Here is a 19027-nt window from a genome sequence, read left to right as displayed (position 1 = left end):
TTGGAAAAGGCATTGTTCTGATAATATTCCCTGACAATAGAGGAAGGACACATACTGCCTCAGAACACCAGACCCCACCCACTCCATAATCTACCCAGCAACACTGCCTTTGCTCGAACCACTGAAGCATTGTGTCTAACTCTAACCAGTGCTGGAAGCAGTGGTTTTAATACTTTGATTTCCGCTCTATGGGAAATTAGTCACGGAGGCCTGGAGGTCATTCCATTTCATGTGACAGGATGTGATTGGCCCCATCTTGGGCGCGCCTTACGCTTTGTCCCTAAACTTCTTTGCCATATTTTACTATCTTGAAAAACATTTTCAAATAGTTCAACTAGCCGATCTACATTGACACGTTGTGATCTTGTAGATTAGAACTATTTTAAAATGTTTTTCAAAAGGTAGTAAAAAATGAAAGCAAAATAAGTTTAGGGATAAGAGGTAAGGAGTGGTGCAAGATATAGCCCTATAGCGCTTAACCTCTCTTCAAAACCATCGCCGTTTTCACTGCTGGTAGATTGAATGATGCCTGGGACAGAACGCAGAAACAAAACTATATCACGGCCACACACAACGTCTGACCAATTAGACACAATGTTCTGTGCAAACCTTTATCGGCAAGATAAAACATCTCGTATACAAGAACGTCCAAACTTTGTTCTCACATGTAGGCATCATTTTGTGAACAACGATGGGATGTCATTTGGGGTCATTGCAGGGAGCACGTATTTACCATTGATGAGATGCCTTCCTCTCCATCCTCTTTGTTTCTCTTTGGAGGCTTGAGGAGGTGCAGCAGCACTTTGTTGTGTCTGGCCAGCTAGGAAACACACGCACGTTTTTAATGATTCAGATAGTATGATAATAAAGCAATAAATAAAATTGCCTTTTTATGTATTTCCTCGCAGATCTTTTCATTCATAGATTTGAAATGGATTGTCTTTCTGTTTGTCTCCATGTTTCTACACATTGTTAACACATACGTTAAATTCCAATACTGGAATTAAGGAATAATTGGTGACCTGCTGAAATATGTGACTGTCTTGTGACTTCACATCATCAATCTAATCTCCAAATGTAAATCTGCTGTTTGTTTATTAACAGGGCATTCTTGGTTTAACTTGATTTACATTCAGACATTGACATTATGTGTCACATATGGTCACATATTTTGGTCACCAATGTTACAGTAACAATGCCATTCTGGGGGGACGGACAGAGGAGCCAAGGAGACATTGATTGATTGATTGATTGATTGATTACCTGCTGAGCCAGGATGTAGATGTTATGTCCAACCTCCCTGGGAGAGACCTCACCTCCCTCACACTCAGTCTCCTCTTCCTGAAGGAACGCCTTCTTTATCACCTCCACCTGCACGTGCACACACACACACACACACACACACACACACACACACACACACACACACAGACAGACAGACAGACAGACAGACAGACAGACAGACAGACAGACAGACAGACAGACAGACAGACAGACAGACAGACAGACAGACAGACAGACAGACAGACAGACAGACAGACAGACAGACAGACAGACAGACAGACAGACAGACAGACAGACAGACAGACAGACAGACAGACAGACAGACAGACAGACGCAATTGCTTTACAAACCTTTAACGATTTTGAACTTATTTACAGTAAGACATTCAGTGAAAATAAAATAGTGAGTGAGTGATTGGACGAGCAAGTGATTATGACTGTTGAATTGAGTACAAAGGACCACAATTGTAATATCCTTTTAGCATAACCTGGGACTGTACCTAGTACCTACCTATACTATTGATAAGCATGTTACAGTAATTAATTCAATCAACCAAATTGAGTGAGCATGTGAATGAATGAATGAATGAATGAATGAATGAATGAATGGCCTTTGGTACCAGTTCTCGGGGTCGGAGGTTGAGCAGGATCCTCTCAGCGTTTTCGCTGTCATGGCGACTCTCCATCAGACCCAATAGCAACTTGGACGCGTTGTCCTGGAAACCAGAGACACACCACCATCAACATGTGTCACAACTAAATGTATATATTATAACTAGAAATGCACTCTCTCTCAAGATGCCAACTTGCGCCTTGCACACAATAGGCTATGTGTACAAAAGATAATGTGATGTTGCTGTTACCTTCAGCTGTAGAACCATCTCCATGCGATAGCGACACAGAGGACTGATGTCATTCAGGATCAGAGCAGTGATGATGTCAATGCCATTGGACTCATGAGTCACAATGCATGTCTGGAAACACACACACACACACACACACACACACACACACACACACACACACACACACACACACACACATGCGCGCATTTAATATAGCGCCTTCATCCAAGGCACTTTACAATGAATGTACATTACATTCATGAAGAAAAAAGTGGAATGTCCGCACACGATATATCTGCTCCCCGTCTTTTTATTACAACAACGTTTCGCCCCTCCGGGCTTTCTAAATTTTTCGCATTTTTGACTATCGGATTTTTGACTATTGCATTTTTGACTATTGCATTTTTGACTATCGCATATTTGACTATCGCATATTTGACTATCGCATATTTGACTATCGCATTTTTGACTATCGCATTTTTGACTATCGCATTTATGACTATCGCATATTTGACTATCGCATATTTGACTATCGCATTTTTGACTATCGCATTTTTGACTATCGACTTTTTGACTATCGACTTTGACTATCGACTTTGACTATCGACTTTGAGACTATCGACTTTGACTATCGACTTTGACTATCGACTTTGAGACTATCGACTTTGAGACTATCAACTTTTTGACTATCGACTTTGAGACTATCGACTTTTTGACTATCGACTTTGACTATCGACTTTGAGACTATCAACTTTTTGACTATCAACTTTTTGACTATCGACTTTGACTATCGACTTTGACTATCGACTTTGACTATCGACTTTGACTATCGCATTTTTGACTATCGCATTTTTGACTATAGCATTTTTGACTATCGCATTTATGACTATCGCATATTTGACTATCGCATACTTGACTATCGCATATTTGACTATCGCATTTATGACTATCGCATATTTGACTATCGCATATTTGACTATCGCATTTTTGACTATCGCATTTTTGACTATCGCATTTTTGACTATCGACTTTTTGACTATCGACTTTTTGACTATCGCATATATCAATTATCTGAACTTGAGAAAGCCCGGAGGGGAGAAACGTTGTTGTATTTATAGGTTGTAATAAAAAGACGGGGAGCAGATATATCGTGTGCGGACATTCCACTTTTTTATTCATTCAGTAATTTTTTGGGTCCAGCACCGTATTCTGAAACTGGGATGTGCATATCGTTTTCCTGCTTTACATATGTACATTACATTCACCCATTCACACACACATTCGTACACCGATGGCGGAGGAAACCATGCAAAGCACCGACCTGCTCCTCGGGAGCAATTAGGGGTTCAGTGTCTTGCTCAAGGACACTTCGACACTAACTCTGGAGGAGCCTGGTTGGTTCCTTTTGGTTCCCAAGTGGCCGCTCTACCTCCTTTGCCACTGTGGCCTGCACACATGCCCAACCACGCATACATACGCACGCATGCACAGACAGAAATACGAGTACACAAATGTCACCCTCCCCGCCTGGCTTCCCTCCCCCAAACACGGGGTAATTGTGTTCGTACCACGGCTGCACCGCGGTGGATTCGAACCCACAACCTCCGCAGTGAGCGGGGACTTTACCACTGCGACACCCGATCGCCCAAGGTATGGCCATGTATGGCCTACTGTGTGCAAGCAGAGTGCGCTCACCACTGCTGGTACGACTGCTGCTCTCGGAGTCCTAGAGCTCTCTGCTGTCTGGGTACGACTGCTGCTCTGAGTCCTAGAGCTCTCTGCTATTCTAAATTCTAAATTAAGTATATTCATTTTATTGGATGATGTACGATGATAAGAGCGGCCCTCTTACTCTTCGAGTAAGTTCCAAACATTGCTCCTATAGCTGGAACTATCCCATTGAGATAGAATGAGCACTTCTGCATTCCATTGTTACAATGGGAGCCAACGCTAGTTACTATATTACAGGGTCCTTGGCAGTACTCTGTAGATTAGTCCTACCTGGTTCTCCTGACAGGGTCCTTGGCAGTACTCTGTGAGCGTCTCCAGGGTCTGAGTGATGAGGTGGACGTTGGACTCATTGATGTAGAGGCCCAGCAGGCCCAGACCGCCAGTGGTGCTTCCACACATGATGTCCAGGAACTGCAGAGTCTCACACACCAAGTTGTAGTTGGTCTTGTTGTTCTGACAGCGAAGAAAGTTCTGCAAGGACGGACAAATAATAGATAAAAAGATAATACCCACAGAGTAAAGTTTCATTATTATTATTATTCATAGTCTGGATTTTCGGTGGTGAGGTGACCACCGGAGCTGAAATAATGTTGAGCGGTGGTGAGTAAAAAAAGAGAGAAGGGCTGGAGCGGTGGCGGTGGTTTGCTCTTCACCGCGGCTCGTGACGTCATGTTGTAGTTCGGTGGTCACCCCACCACCGAAAATCCTTGAGTTAGTGTAACTTCAAACCGAACGCTACAAAGTTGGTAGCGATTACTTGATAATATGTTATCCATCCATCCATCCTTGGCCGCGTATCCAGAGTTGAGTTGCAGATGCAGTTCCAGCATAAAATCTAAGAATTGTCCTTCCCTGGCCACATTAGCCTACTCTAACCGGGGGATACCGAGGTGTTCCCAGACGAGTGTGGATGGTCCGCCGCCATGCCGGGAAAAACTCCCTTGGGGGACGTTCAAGACGCATCTTTACTAGACGCCCATATCGCTTCAACTGGATCCACATAAAAAGAAATATGAATACGACATCTGTCTGAAGTCTGAACTTCTCGCCAGCCACGCCTCACTACGTCAAATTAAGTTAAGACCAATATTCAAATGTAATTTCTGAGGAATAACAGCCCTAGTAACTAGTAGTTATTTGGTTAGTAGTGTTGTACCAACCTGTAGATCGTGGTTGTGGTTCTCACACAGCAGCTGTAGAAACCTCAGAATGGGCTTCATGATGGTAACTGCTGGTCCCATCTCTGTCTCCACCTCTTTCTGCTCTGCCATTGGTGGGGCTGGCAGGGAGGAGGGGCCTGTTATCGGGGCAATGGATTGGCCCTGGACCAATAGGGAACCAGGAAGTACTAACGGCCCAGAAGCACCTGATAAAGGGACAGATAAAGATCATGATCTTGTTTAAAGACAGGGTGCTATGGCTTATTCGGTTATTTTATTTCGTCTCAACCTGGTCTCAACCAATCAGAAGGTCCCATCCCTTCGAGCTATGCAATGATGGAATCCTAATCACTGCACCTGTGTGCAGCAGAGCTATTGTTTCTTTACAAGGGAGAGAGAGAGGCCGCCAGCTGAGCATGTTTTCTACCACGAGGCTTATTTCTAAACAATAATGTTTTCAGATACATATTTTAGTGTCCTGATTAAGTTTACAATGAGTAATACACCATCTGGATGTCATCTTGAATGAGATTCAAAATGAAGTAGTTCTGTAATTAAAAACAGGTACAGTATGTTTGAAAGAACGTGCCGCTATGGGAATCACAACATCGGGTGAACGAAATCAAGATTCATTTATATTAATAAAAGCGTATCTATGTCATCATGCAGCACGTTTTCGTTACCATGAAGTAATTAAGATTGGATTTTTATGGACCTTTGATATAAAAAAAGATATTTTTCATTTCACCAGATGGACAAGTAAACTGAACCAAATTAAACTACAGTACAGTACATTACATTCCAAATGATTGGTAAGGTTGATTGGTGCACTGTGCTTTGTATATCTATCTGTCTATCATTATTTATTAACATTTATCAAATCAAAAATCTAATATCTAAATACTGAATCAAGCAACTTATAAACTGTCTGTGGTGTTCAGATAAGCCGGAGTAGATGATACAATTACCAAAGGTTTTTTGAAAGTGAAATCAAATATCCCTTTAACCCATTCTGGGCAGGAACCCCTTTTGGTGTTTTAAGCATTATGTAACATAGAGTGGTCTCACCGTTCTCCAGTTCCTTCTGGTTAGCCTTGCTGGTCATCTCTCCAACGTTGACAGACACCGTGGCCTTGATGTCCTGCTGGGCTTCCTTCATCCTCTCATGCAGCACGCTGAAGAACTTCTCCGATTTATTGTCACCCATCATCAACTTATAGAAGGAGTTCTACACACGGAGAGAGAGAGAGAGAGAGAGAGAGAGAGAGAGCGAGAGAAAGAGAGAGAGATTTGTTTGTTGTGGGCTTGTAAATCGGCTATATTTCGGCTTTAGGCTTAGGGTTAAAATTTCCCAAATTGGGAAAAATGGCATTCATGAAATCAAGGTCCTAAAATGTTGATGTCCTCACAAGTTTAGTATAGTACAAACCCCTGTGTGTGCGTGCGTGCGTGCGTGCGTGCGTGCGTGCGTGCGTGCGTGCGTGCGTGCGTGCGTGCGTGCGTGCGTGTACCTGTATTTCAGTGTTTCCTCCCTCCAGCAGACAGATCGCCAGCTGAATGCTCTCCTGGAAGATCTTGTCATTCTTGCTGTTCATCACCAGATCTTTGAAGAGCTTAGTCCCGCCCTCCCTGTCCAATCGGCACTGGACTGCTGCTACCGCTGCCCAATCACGTTCCTGCTCACCTGCAGAAATTACTGGTTTTTATATTTTCTTTCAAAACTGCTGCTATGATTAGCCTATTATCCTATTATGGTTAATAGTGAGATGTGCAATCCGAGCACAGAAATGTTCACTTGTTATTGTTATAATGTTGAATCATTTTAACATTTTAAAAACATAAATCTTCTCTTCTGGGGGTGTCCCTGGCACAACACATTTGCAGATGGGGTGAAATACATGTGATTTTGTCCTTTCCTTGACAGGAAAATGTTTGAGAAGTACTGATTTAGAAGGCATTTGTAGAATCGGCCTCAGGTCTTAATAGATTAAACCTACACAGTAAAATTCTGAGGGTGCTATTTTGCGTGCCACAATTATTCCTAAACCGTTCAGGCATTTTTGACTATTTTGAAAAACATAACAACAGAACAATAGTTCAAATAGCATCGACACGTGAGCTTGTAGATCGTCTATTTTAACTATTTTAAAATGCTTTTCGAAACAGTAAAAGTCACACCCGTGTGAAGTGAGGGGTGCTCTTATCATCATACATCATCTTATTCCGGCCAATCACAATTTGCGTCCTCACCTTCGTCTTCAATGTTTGTGTTTACACAAACACTCAAAGCTGGCCATTCACTGTCAATGGCATTCAAAGTTTTTGTTAACACAATGTTTGTGTTTACACAAACCATCAAAGCTGTACATAGGAGGGATTATATGCTCCTCAAAAAATTGCCCTTTTGGTCCCACAAACAAGGGTGTACAGCACTTCAACGCTGTTGTTTTAAATGTATCTTTATAAAAAAAAAAGTGCATTGGACTATACATTACCTGATAACCCCAGGTCAGCTATATTTTATATGTAACTTTATAAATAATGTGCATTGGACTGGACATTACCTGATAACCCCAGGTCAGCTATATTTTATATGTATCTTTATAAATAAAGTGCATTGGACTGGACATTACCTGATAACTCCAGGTCAGCTATATTTTATATGTATCTTTATAAATAAAGTGCATTGGACTGGACATTACCTGATAACTCCAGGTCAGCTATATTGTATATGTATCTTTATAAATAAATTGCATTGGACTGGACATTACCTGATGACCCCAGGTCAGCTATGTCAGTCTTAGGGCTGGACTTCCTGTTTGGGTAGAGGTAGTTCTGGAGCAGCACCTTACGAAGAGCTAAACCCTGGAATAATAGAAACAACACAAAGAATGAAAAGAGTGTGTTAGTTATCGGTTTGTAGCAGTGCTGAGCTCTAGAGTATGACCACATACAGTATATAATGTCTAATCTATAGGCTATTAAAGGAATATTTCACTTTCAAAAATCACTTTTTGTCCCGAGGCGGGGTTGGTAAAAGGGCCTTTCTGTGTGGAGTTTGCATGTTCTCCCCGTGTCCCCTAGGGTAGGTACCCTCACAAAAAACATGCAGTAATCCTGGTCTCTAAACTGCCTCCCCCTGGCCAGCCGGGGCGACTGATGGAGGGGAAAGGAACTGGTCGGAATAACGTGTTCCTTCCACGCGCTACGTCCAACCAGGGAAACTCCCCCCTGTCAGGTGTAAATTTTACCTGCACCGCCCCTTTACTATACAAACCCATTGTAACTTCAACCTCCATTTTAACCATGTTAGATTCATCAAAAACACACAGTTGTTCTGGTGAGTGATACCCAAGAGGGAAATTAGCAAGAGGCACGAACTCGACTTTACTTCCCGTATCTGCGTGAAGGGGGCGGGCACATTATTAGGAGACGGGAAGCATGTTGGAGTCTATTCATTTCCAATGGGAGAGTGAACGTGAACACAGCTTATGATCCATTCTTTAGCTCCATGGTCACTGAACTAAATACTGGACCCAATCATAACAAGGCACACAATATTTACAAGATATTCATACTAAAATGGCTTCTTTTAGCGAGACAAATCAGGAGAAAATCTACTTTGTTATCGACCTTTCTTTATCCCAGCAACAAACTCTCACGAGATTTGAGAGGAGTCCGGAAGAGTCTCTCTATGCAGCGACATAGTGACAGCGTCATAATACTGGGCTCACACAAGCGGCAACAAAGTTACAAAATGGCCTAACGTGACCCACTGAGTAAATGAAAAGGGTTAAATAGGAACTGGTTAACACCTTGAGGGCTCGGGCCTATTTAATCCATTAATAAAATGTGCCCATCATTTATAGCGCCCGGACCACTTTTACCGGCGGACCGGAAGTTCACCTCCCTTTATACAGGCTGACTAAAAAGCTGAATAACTCGAAATCTACGGAGCTCCCCATGGTTTGGATAAAACGAGCGATGTTCGGAGGTCTTTGCTGATTATCCGGTGATCTAGATGGGAACATGGCTTAGATGGCTTCATTTTAGCTCGCTAGCATTGACCGCCCAAACAGTGAATGTGAATCCAGCGTGTGTTACACTACCAACGGCTCGGCAGTCTGCAGTTGGCTCTGCGTCCACCAGGTGGCAGCAGATGGGTTAATATTGACCAACCTTCTCATCAAAGTCCAGCGTTCGGATCAGCATCTCCTGAAGAGTTCGCAGAACTTTGATGCACAACTTCTCCTCTGTTGTCATCAACGCTTGTGTGTGCTGGATCAACCTATGCAAACACCACAAAGTCAAAGGCAGTCATGCATGCACGTGCACGTGCACACGCACACACACACGCACACACACACAAAAATAAGTATTGGCATAAAAATAATGTGTTACCCGTTTGGTTCAGTACTGCCCGTCCCAGTGAACTTAAAACAGTATACTTTAGTTTAGTCCAGTACTGCCCGTCCCCGTGAACTTATAAAGATATACTTTTCACCTACGTCAAATGTGGGTACCCGTCGGGTATCCATGGGTACCCGATCCGTTGCAGGACTCCCAGATGACAGTGAAGTGATAATTTCAGGACTTTTGAGACGTCAAGAAAGAAAGAAAGAAAGAGGTTCTCAAAAGGTTGAGAAGCACTGAGTCGTGTGACCTACTTGGAGATGAATCCTCCAGATTCACATCGCTGCCTGGCATCGGTTCCCTCCAGGAAGAGGAGCTCTGGTTGGTGGAGAACATCCACCAGCACTGACAGCTCAGCATTCACCAAAGGCTTTAACCTCTCCTCCAGAGTGTTAATGATGTCCTACACACACACACACACACACACACACACACACACACACACACACACACACACACACACACACACACACACACACACACACACACACACACACACACACACACACACACACACACACAAAGCTGGTGGATTTTTGGCACTAGAGGTGAAATATGGTACAGAAATGTCGCCTAAGTGAGAGCCGTCTGACGGCAGATCTCACTGGGCAGAGAAAGGTGATTTTCTCCTGATTTGTCTCGAAAAAAAGTAATTTTAGTGGCTTGTAACCTCGCGTCACCAGACTTTCCAACTCCGAGGAAAGCCTGGTCTGTGTTCCTAAATTGCCCGTGGGATCCGGTCTTGACCGGATGAAAAACAAAACAAAAAAAAACTCTAATTCCAGGTTTTCCGTGTCGCTTTGTTTTGGTCCCCCCCTGTTTGTTTTTAGTCCTGCCAGTTGCTATGATTTGGAATAAAAGATGGATAATACCAAACAACATTATGATGCCCTTGATCATGAGGAATTTTGGGTAATACTGATTCCGGCCTGATAACTACAAACCAGTGACTACAACAAGTTACCATCCGCTCCAGACCGGATCATAAACCCGAAAATGGCGGTTCTTGCTTTCCTAATGGTATGTGACGTTCTTGTAGTACCAGGGGGAGCTGTAGTTCTATTTATCAATCTGTGATGGTATTGTAGTCCTACCTGTAGTTTCTCTATGATGTTCTTGTAGTCCCAGGGGTTGCTGGGAGCTGTAGACCGGGAGGCACGGGTGGAGGAATTGTAGTTTGGGTTGGAGCGAGACAGAGAGTTGAGAGCTGATGTAGATAGCATGATAGTGATCTGAGCCTCCAGGTCCAATGGTAGAGCGATACTACGACTCTTAGCTAGGGAGGGAGGGAGGGAAGGAGGGAGGGAGGGAGGGAGAGAGAGAGGTTATTATTGAGGATTGTGTTGGACTAAGTAAGCGTGCATGTGTGCATGAGTGTAGAGCTGCCTTTCAATTAAAACATCTATAATGTTTGTTTAGAGCACGTTTAACAAACAGAGTGGCAGCCAAGTCTATGGAATTAGCCCTTCGCTAAGTCCCTCCCCAACCCGTCCTTGTCCAATAGGCACGTTAAGCAGCGAAGAGACAGGGCAAGCTGTCCTTCTCCCATAGAGATGTTAAATGACGGGATTTCTCCATATAAATAATCCATCATTTCAGTAGCAAGAGCATCAAAATGTCTTCTAAATCTAGTCAACCAGGCCTGCAGTAGGCTATGCACTGGACAAATTTGCATGACATTATTTAAAATAAACTACCGGTAGTAATACGAGTTAATGACAGAGGGAGAGGGAATGACAGACTCCAGTCTGTCCGGTGTTGCTGTGAACAGTTGTTAGCACTGCAGAATCTGCAGTCGCCAGGTAAAGTTGAGTTTTGATTCTTTAGTTTGAAGAGTCAAAACAAAAAACTGAAAAATTATGAGTCTACTTAACACATTATGTGTGTGTGTGTGTGTGTGTGTGTGTGTGTGTGTGTGTGTGTGTGTGTGTGTGTGTGTGTGTGTGTGTGTGTGTGTGTGTGTGTGTACCAGTCATAGCCAGTGTTCTAATGCAGGTCTCCACGATGCCTCTGTGTTGCTGTGGCAACCAGGGACAGTCCAACAGTCTGACACTGGACTGTAACAACTGAGTCATGATGTTGTGATGAGTCTATGGACACACAGAGAGAGAGAGAGAGAGAGAGAGAGAGAAAGACATGTTTATTTGTTGCTTACAATTAAGCTAAAAATGTATAAGCATCAGAGAGTAGCTCAGTCGATGTGTGCCGTTAGGAGTTCTACATACTGTATATAGAGGGTTAGATAAACAATAGAAGAGCAAGACAGACAGCCCAACTGCTTTTAGTTCCTGTATCTGTGTGATGTACTGTACTGTAGGCCCTTTAGGAGACCAGAAGACAGACAGACAAGACAGACACAAGAGACAGAGACAGACACACAAAGACTAGTCTCGCATAGCCAGACAACTATTCCACAATCTCCGAATGCTATAGAGTCTGGAACTACACCTCCCGAAATCCAAGTAAGGAAGCTGCTATTTCCATTCTCGAAGATATATTTAAAAATATCTTTACATTTTATTTCCTTTTCTGCTAAGCAACAAGCTATATATGCTTATATGATTTCTATTTACATTAGGATAAATTTGCGCGACTGTAAAGACGAAAAAGGTGATGTGAACCTGAAGCGAGGTGCTGTTCTCTGAGAATGGAGAACTGAAGAAAGCAGTGATGGTGTCAAACACTACGCTGATGATGTACTTCTCCAGCACGGCGTCCGTCAGGCGATTCTCCCTGTTGGTGCACACCTAGGGCACACGAGGAGACATTTTACACCCATTAGCTCAATCAATAATGATCAATCAATCAATCAATCAATAATGATTTATAATTATAATAATAATAATATTTATAATATAATAATGATCTGATGAAGTGATTGATTGATGGATCGGTGCACACCCTGGCCATGTCCACAGTAAAGTCTTCAAACAGATTCCAGATGTGGTTGGACGTGTAAATCTCCTTCATCTCCACCTCTGTGTCCACGTAGCAATGGTTCACAAAGTTCACGTAGGCTACCTTCACCTGCACAGAGACACAATTCAATTCAAAGAGCTTTATTGGCATGAGAAAACATACGTTTACATTGCCAAAGCAGAAAGCACAATACAACAATACAGCAATATAGTCAACACACACACACACACACACACACACACACACACACACACACACACACACACACACACACACACACACCAGGGGTTCCCATCTAATATTTATATATATATATATATATATATATATATATATATATATATATATATATATATATATATATAGGTCCTCATTGTTATGCTCATTGTAAGATGGCACCAAGGCTGTGTTCGATATCAAACTTTTATTTTTTATTAATGCAAGAATAATGTATTCTATTTCAGCATGCCAACTTCCCAGGAGGAGAAAGGCTGTAGTTTCTATTAGCTTGGAATCCCCATCGATGATGTCACACCGGTTGTCACAACTGCGTCACAACTGCATTGTTGTGTGGCGGGCCACCACACAAACATGACCGCCCGCTACAGTAATACATTGTTGTGTGGCGGGCCACCACACAAACATGACCGCCCGCTACAGTATTACATTGTTGTGTGGCGGGCCACCACACAAACATGACCGCCCGCTACAGTAATACATTGTTGTGTGGCGGACCACCACACAAACATGACCGCCCGCTACAGTAATACATTGTTGTGTGGCGGGCCACCACACAAACATGACCGCCCGCTACAGTATTACATTGTTGTGTGGCGGACCACCACACAAACATGACCGCCCGCTACAGTAATACATTGTTGTGTGGCGGACCACCACACAAACATGACCGCCCGCTACAGTATTACATTGTTGTGTGGCGGACCACCACACAAACATGACCGCCCGCTACAGTAATACATTGTTGTGTGGCGGACCACCACACAAACATGACCGCCCGCTACAGTATTACATTGTTGTGTGGCGGGCCACCACACAAACATGACCGCCCGCTACAGTAATACATTGTTGTGTGGCGGACCACCACACAAACATGACCGCCCGCTACAGTAATACATTGTTGTGTGGCGGACCACCACACAAACATGACCGCCCGCTACAGTAATACATTGTTGTGTGGCGGACCACCACACAAACATGACCGCCCGCTACAGTAATACATTGTTGTGTGGCGGACCACCACACAAACATGACCGCCCGCTACAGTAATACATTGTTGTGTGGCGGACCACCACACAAACATGACCGCCCGCTACAGTAATACATTGTTGTGTGGCGGACCACCACACAAACATGACCGCCCGCTACAGTAATACATTGTTGTGTGGCGGACCACCACACAAACATGACCGCCCGCTACAGTAATACATTGTTGTGTGGCGGACCACCACACAAACATGACCGCCCGCTACAGTAATACATTGTTGTGTGGCGGACCACCACACAAACATGACCGCCCGCTACAGTAATACATTGTTGTGTGGCGGACCACCACACAAACATGACCGCCCGCTACAGTAATACATTGTTGTGTGGCGGGCCACCACACAAACATGACCGCCCGCTACAGTAATACATTCGTTGCCAACAAATTATATTATCGTTTTTATCTGCAACTAATCACGGCTGTTTTTCCACTTAGATCACTGTTTTACAGCCCTAGCAGTGTCTAAGCTAGTAGTAGCTGTGGTAAGTAGTCCCCATTAACCCATTTTGACCTGGGAACGATTCTACAAATGCCTTCTAAATCTCGAAAAACCCATGTTTCTATGTCAGTGGTTCTCAATATTCCATGTCAAGGACCCCCAGAATTATATGAAATTGGCCACCGACCCCCATCTGAAAATATGTTTGTTCCAGGGACCCTCCAGATGCAAAGATTTGAGTTAAAATGTTTGCTCTGAAAGAATATATTCAAAGATTTGCGTCACATTTTCACGATTTTGCAAAAATAGCAGACCTACAAGCTCATAGCGCGCCACCGAGTGGCGCGCTATGAGCTTGTAGATCTGCTATTTTTCAATAGCTAAATTATAACAATGTTTAAAACACCAAAAAGGGTTCCCGCCTAAAATGGGTTAAATGAGTATCTATAACAAGCAAATAAATGCAAGAAATCCAACGCGTGCACGTGTGAAACCTCCCCCCACACAATCAGGTTCTGGCTAGGGGAAACACTGTAACAAATGCGTACTGTACCTCAGTGATGCAGTCCTCGTGCGTTACCACTCTGACCACATCCTCTAGGGGCAGCAGAGAGGTGCATTTGATCTCGGTGTAAACGTTCTTCCCTTCAGCGCATGCAGCCAGCAGCTCCACCAGAGAGATGTGATACCTGCACACAACACCAGTTATAGAGCACCGAAGTCCTGACGTCACTGTCAGTAGAAGGCGCTAGTCCACAGGTTTGTGTACTTTATATTTGCATTGAAATCCCCATAGAGGGATTTTGGATCTCTTCATATAAGAACTGTGGCTGCAGCTGCCCGTCGCACAACAGAAACTGACATGTTAATTACGTTTTTTTATTTTTTTTTATTGATATTTAATGTTTCGTGGTTACTACGAGTCGAGTCACTGCCAGCTGAGATTACGTCAACGAGGAATCTCAGGAACGCAATGTGTTGACAGCTGGGCGTGTCGTATATTAGCAGCGACATTGCTTTCATACTCTTGTAGTGTCAAGGCTTTTGCGGCTGGTTTATAGAACAAAACAGAACCACAACATGAAAATGGTTACCTGAGAGGGCTGTTCTCTGTCACTCCCTCTCTGCTCTCTGCCATCAGCTCCAACATCACCACAAAGGACGTTTTGTCGTTGTAGAACACTACCACATCCTCTCCTGAATTAGTCAGCTGCACACACACACACACACACACACACACACACACACACACACACACACACACACACACACACACACACACACACACACACACACACACACACACAATGACACACACAGACATGTAAAAAGGTAAGCTTAATTTATATTCCCTCACAGGACAGTGTTGCACTTGCTTTTCATTCATTTTTCTCCTAAGTGGGTTTGACCAATCAATCTCAAATTGTACGGGCATTGAGCATTGCCAGGGAGCAGGTGATTTTTCACAAGTTTATTTATTGTTGAGGGCCCTAGCCCCTTCAATGGATGGCTTTTACGTAAGACACCATGTGGCAGATATAAATACAGTGGGCTCCCCTCACTTCACACAAGTGTGATTTCTTTTTTGTATTATCATCTTCAGCCTGGAGTCCCTGGACTATGAGATCTGTCATGGTCATGGTCCCATAGCCTGGACGGACAGTGGGTGAAAATGTGGATACTGTATATTGGATACTGTACAGTATAGAGCGTCGCAGTCCCCTTTCATGACGACGCCAGGCCCAGGAAATAATTCCCAATGCATTTTTCCCATTGACATTTCAAAAAGTATTTATTTAAAGACATTTTAAGCATCGTACAAAGCCAACTCGAGTTGTGACAAATCATGACAATAAACACAATATTTTGGACCAAACAAATAATTACAAAGAAGAAAAACAAGAAAAAAAGTGTTGTAACCTGCCGTTTTCTTCTTCTTTCTAATTATTTGTTCGGCCCGAAAAATTGTGTTTGTTGTCATGATTTCTCACAACTCGAGTTGGCTTTGTACGAGGCTTAAAAGGTCTTTAAATAAATACTTTTTGAAATGTCTATGAGGAAAATGAACGGAGAATCATTTCCTGGGCCCTGGTAGGGGGTGGGACTGTGACGCTCTAGTACACTGGTTTTCAAAGAAGGGTCTGGGGACCTCCAGGGATCCTTGAGGTGGTTCCATTTTGTCAACAAATAAAAACTAGACTAAAATGTTATGGAGGGATTAGTGGAGAAGAGATCCAGTGGAACTAAAAGACAAGTCATTATTTTATGTTTGGCTGGACTCTGAAATGTAATGCCTCAAGTGCTTGTCACGGTGGGGGGAATCCCCAGTTAAAAAAATATTATTTAGTTGACTAAAATCATATGATATTTAATATGACTAAAGCTAAATGGAATTATATTCAAAAGACTGTGACTAAAACCATATCAAAATGTGCTGTCAAAGTCAACAGTGTATGAGAGACGTGGTCCTCACCTCGGTCATGATCATGTCCTGACACTTCTTGACGTACTTCCCCTCGGCCTTGATGATGGTGTGCAGGAAGTTGAGGTACTGGACGTGGCGGCCGTGCGTGGCCAGGCAGTGGATGAAGTGCTGCAGGACGCCCTCCGATATCTCACTGCACAGCTGGTAGTTATTACTGAAGATATGCTGCACCGTCTCAGCTTCCATCAACTGGAGAGAGAGAGACACAGAGAGAAATGGACAGACAGACAGAATGAGAGCTTGTTATTATTGAGGATTGTGTTGGACCGTTTGCCTTCATGATGCATGCTATACACAGAGATGAGACGATGGATGCTTGGAGAAACATGGACAACGTGAACACAGCCTTGCGACAGAGAAAGGCTGCCACAGAACAGACCTTGCTCCCAAAAGGAAGACAGACCACACACAAAATGTGGTGGAAACAGAGCTACTGTACACTTTCCAACCACCTGTCCCCCGCTATACCAAAGACCAAATCAGAGACACATACTGTATTCCCACAGATTACACACACCCAGTATGTGAATTTGAAAACATAACCAACCAAAAAAAAAAATCCCATACCTACTGGAAGAAATACAACAATGTGCAACATAGCAAGATGTGTGATAAGAGAGGGCTAGCCAATGGAATACAACCACCTTAAGGACTACTAACCGTGTTGTGTAAACTGCTCTGCATCTGTATAACAGCAAATGAACATGGTTTTACAGTATGTGACATACTGTAGCAGCTCCGTCTACACAATGCTGTACCCTCTCCAACTGTACATACTTTACCATTTTATTTTTCTTAAATTGTTTTATTGTGCTTTTGATGCTTTGGCAATGTAAACATATTATGTTTTCTCATGCCAATGAAGCTCCTTTGAATTCAAATGACAGACAGACAGACAGACAGACAGACAGACAGACAGACAGACAGACAGACAGACAGACAGACAGACAGACAGACAGACAGACAGACAGACAGACAGATCAATGTATTGATTGATGGTTACCCCAGGGTTGAGGAACAGGCTGAGGTTCTTGTGCAGCAGAGCCTGATTCTCCTGGTTCCCCATGCAGAACCTCTGGAGGAACTGGTGGGTGTAGCGCAAGATCTCCTGCATCTTCATGTCATTCTACAGAGACAGACAGAAAAATCCATATACCAAAACTCATTCAGTGAAAAAGTAGTTTATGTCGTTTTATTTGGACGGGGAGTTAAATACTCAAAATGGTGTCAGACCCGGGCGTTTATTTGAGGCACATGTTTCAAAAACGTTCCACATTTTCTTCTACATGTATATATATTTTTTTGAGTGGTGTAAACCACTCCTACAACTGGCTTTGTTAGTTTACGTGTCTGTTCGTACCAAAAAATGAAAATTGCTATGGTCACCCAGTTCACACGGGTGTGATTTCATTACGTCAGACATTACGTCAGACCACAGCTGATCAGTCTATATAAGACCTTACACCACTCAGTTCACACGGGTGTGATTTTTTTCTTTAATAGTAGATCTACAAACTTGTGTTTCTAGATCGGATATTTTCAAATAACTGACGTAGGCCCGCATCAAGGCTTTTAAATTAGTAGGAAAAAAGAGGTAATAGAGCACGCACATCCCCTAACCGAGGGAAAATAATAGAAAAGAGAACAAGTAATAAGGTCTGCACACTGGACTGAGCTCCAAACTCAATAATGTATTTTCTCACCACAGTGGACATGACGTTTCGAGCCTCACGGCTCTTCATCAGAATGATGTTTGGAGCTCAGTCCAGTGTGCAGACCTTATTCTCTTTTCTTTTAAATGAGTAGGCCCTACAATTCGTTTTCATAGACCCGGTTGCTTGTTTGTTTCTCTGGTGATTATCAGTGGTATGTGTGAGGTCGTCACCTTGTCGTAGGACACCTGCAGAAGGTCCAGCATCACCTTATGAGCTCCCATGTTCTTCAACAGCCTCTGCTGCTTCTTCCACACACCACTGCTACACATCTTGTTCAACCTCTCCAAGATCTACAGACAGAGAGAGAGAGAGAGATAGAGAGAGAGATAGAGAGAGAGAGAGAGAGAGAGAGAGAGAGAGAGAGAGAGAGAGAGAGAGGGGGAGAGAGAGGGAGAGAGGGGGAGAGAGAGAGGGAGAGAGAGGGAGAGAGAGAGGGAGAGAGGGGGAGAGAGAGAGAGAAAGAGAGAGAGAGAGAGAGAGAGAGGAGAGAGAGAGAGAGGGGGAGAGAGAGAGAGAGAAAGAGAGAGAGAGAGAGAGACAGACAGACAGACAGAATCAGTACAGTAGTGGTTCCCAAAGTCGACACTCAAAAGAGTAATTTGATGTCTCCCCTGGACACAAACTAGATAGATCTACAAGCTCACAATACGTTGCGATATGAGTTTGGAATTTTTGTAATTTATTTTTTTATTTTGTTTTGGTTTGTTTTTATTTTTTGAAATAATATATATACACACACCGGTAAATATTAA

General features: G+C 43.3%; 1 protein-coding gene across 1 annotated transcript in view; it reads right to left on the bottom strand.

The window, feature by feature from the left end:
* itpr3 (inositol 1,4,5-trisphosphate receptor, type 3) overlaps positions 1-19027 on the bottom strand; it is a gene marked incomplete at its 5' end in the record, with an annotated part of 74308 nt that overhangs the window by 13744 nt on the left and 41537 nt on the right. The window contains 20 exons of the mRNA XM_079514552.1: positions 734-820; positions 1264-1371; positions 1904-1999; positions 2147-2257; positions 4130-4330; positions 5020-5225; positions 6088-6247; positions 6531-6703; positions 7791-7884; positions 9199-9307; positions 9687-9835; positions 10527-10708; positions 11402-11522; positions 12054-12179; positions 12334-12459; positions 14629-14764; positions 15170-15285; positions 16549-16749; positions 17564-17686; positions 18446-18565. Coding sequence (XP_079370678.1) covers positions 734-820; positions 1264-1371; positions 1904-1999; positions 2147-2257; positions 4130-4330; positions 5020-5225; positions 6088-6247; positions 6531-6703; positions 7791-7884; positions 9199-9307; positions 9687-9835; positions 10527-10708; positions 11402-11522; positions 12054-12179; positions 12334-12459; positions 14629-14764; positions 15170-15285; positions 16549-16749; positions 17564-17686; positions 18446-18565 — 2745 coding nt within the window. The remainder of the gene's footprint in view (positions 1-733; positions 821-1263; positions 1372-1903; positions 2000-2146; positions 2258-4129; positions 4331-5019; positions 5226-6087; positions 6248-6530; positions 6704-7790; positions 7885-9198; positions 9308-9686; positions 9836-10526; positions 10709-11401; positions 11523-12053; positions 12180-12333; positions 12460-14628; positions 14765-15169; positions 15286-16548; positions 16750-17563; positions 17687-18445; positions 18566-19027) is intronic.

The sequence above is a fragment of the Electrona antarctica genome, assembly GCF_951216825.1.
Source record: "Electrona antarctica genome assembly, chromosome: 2".
NCBI classification, from domain to species: domain Eukaryota; kingdom Metazoa; phylum Chordata; class Actinopteri; order Myctophiformes; family Myctophidae; genus Electrona; species Electrona antarctica.
The sequence above is the reverse complement of the archived record's forward strand: the minus strand, read 5'-3'. Positions and strand labels throughout refer to the sequence as shown.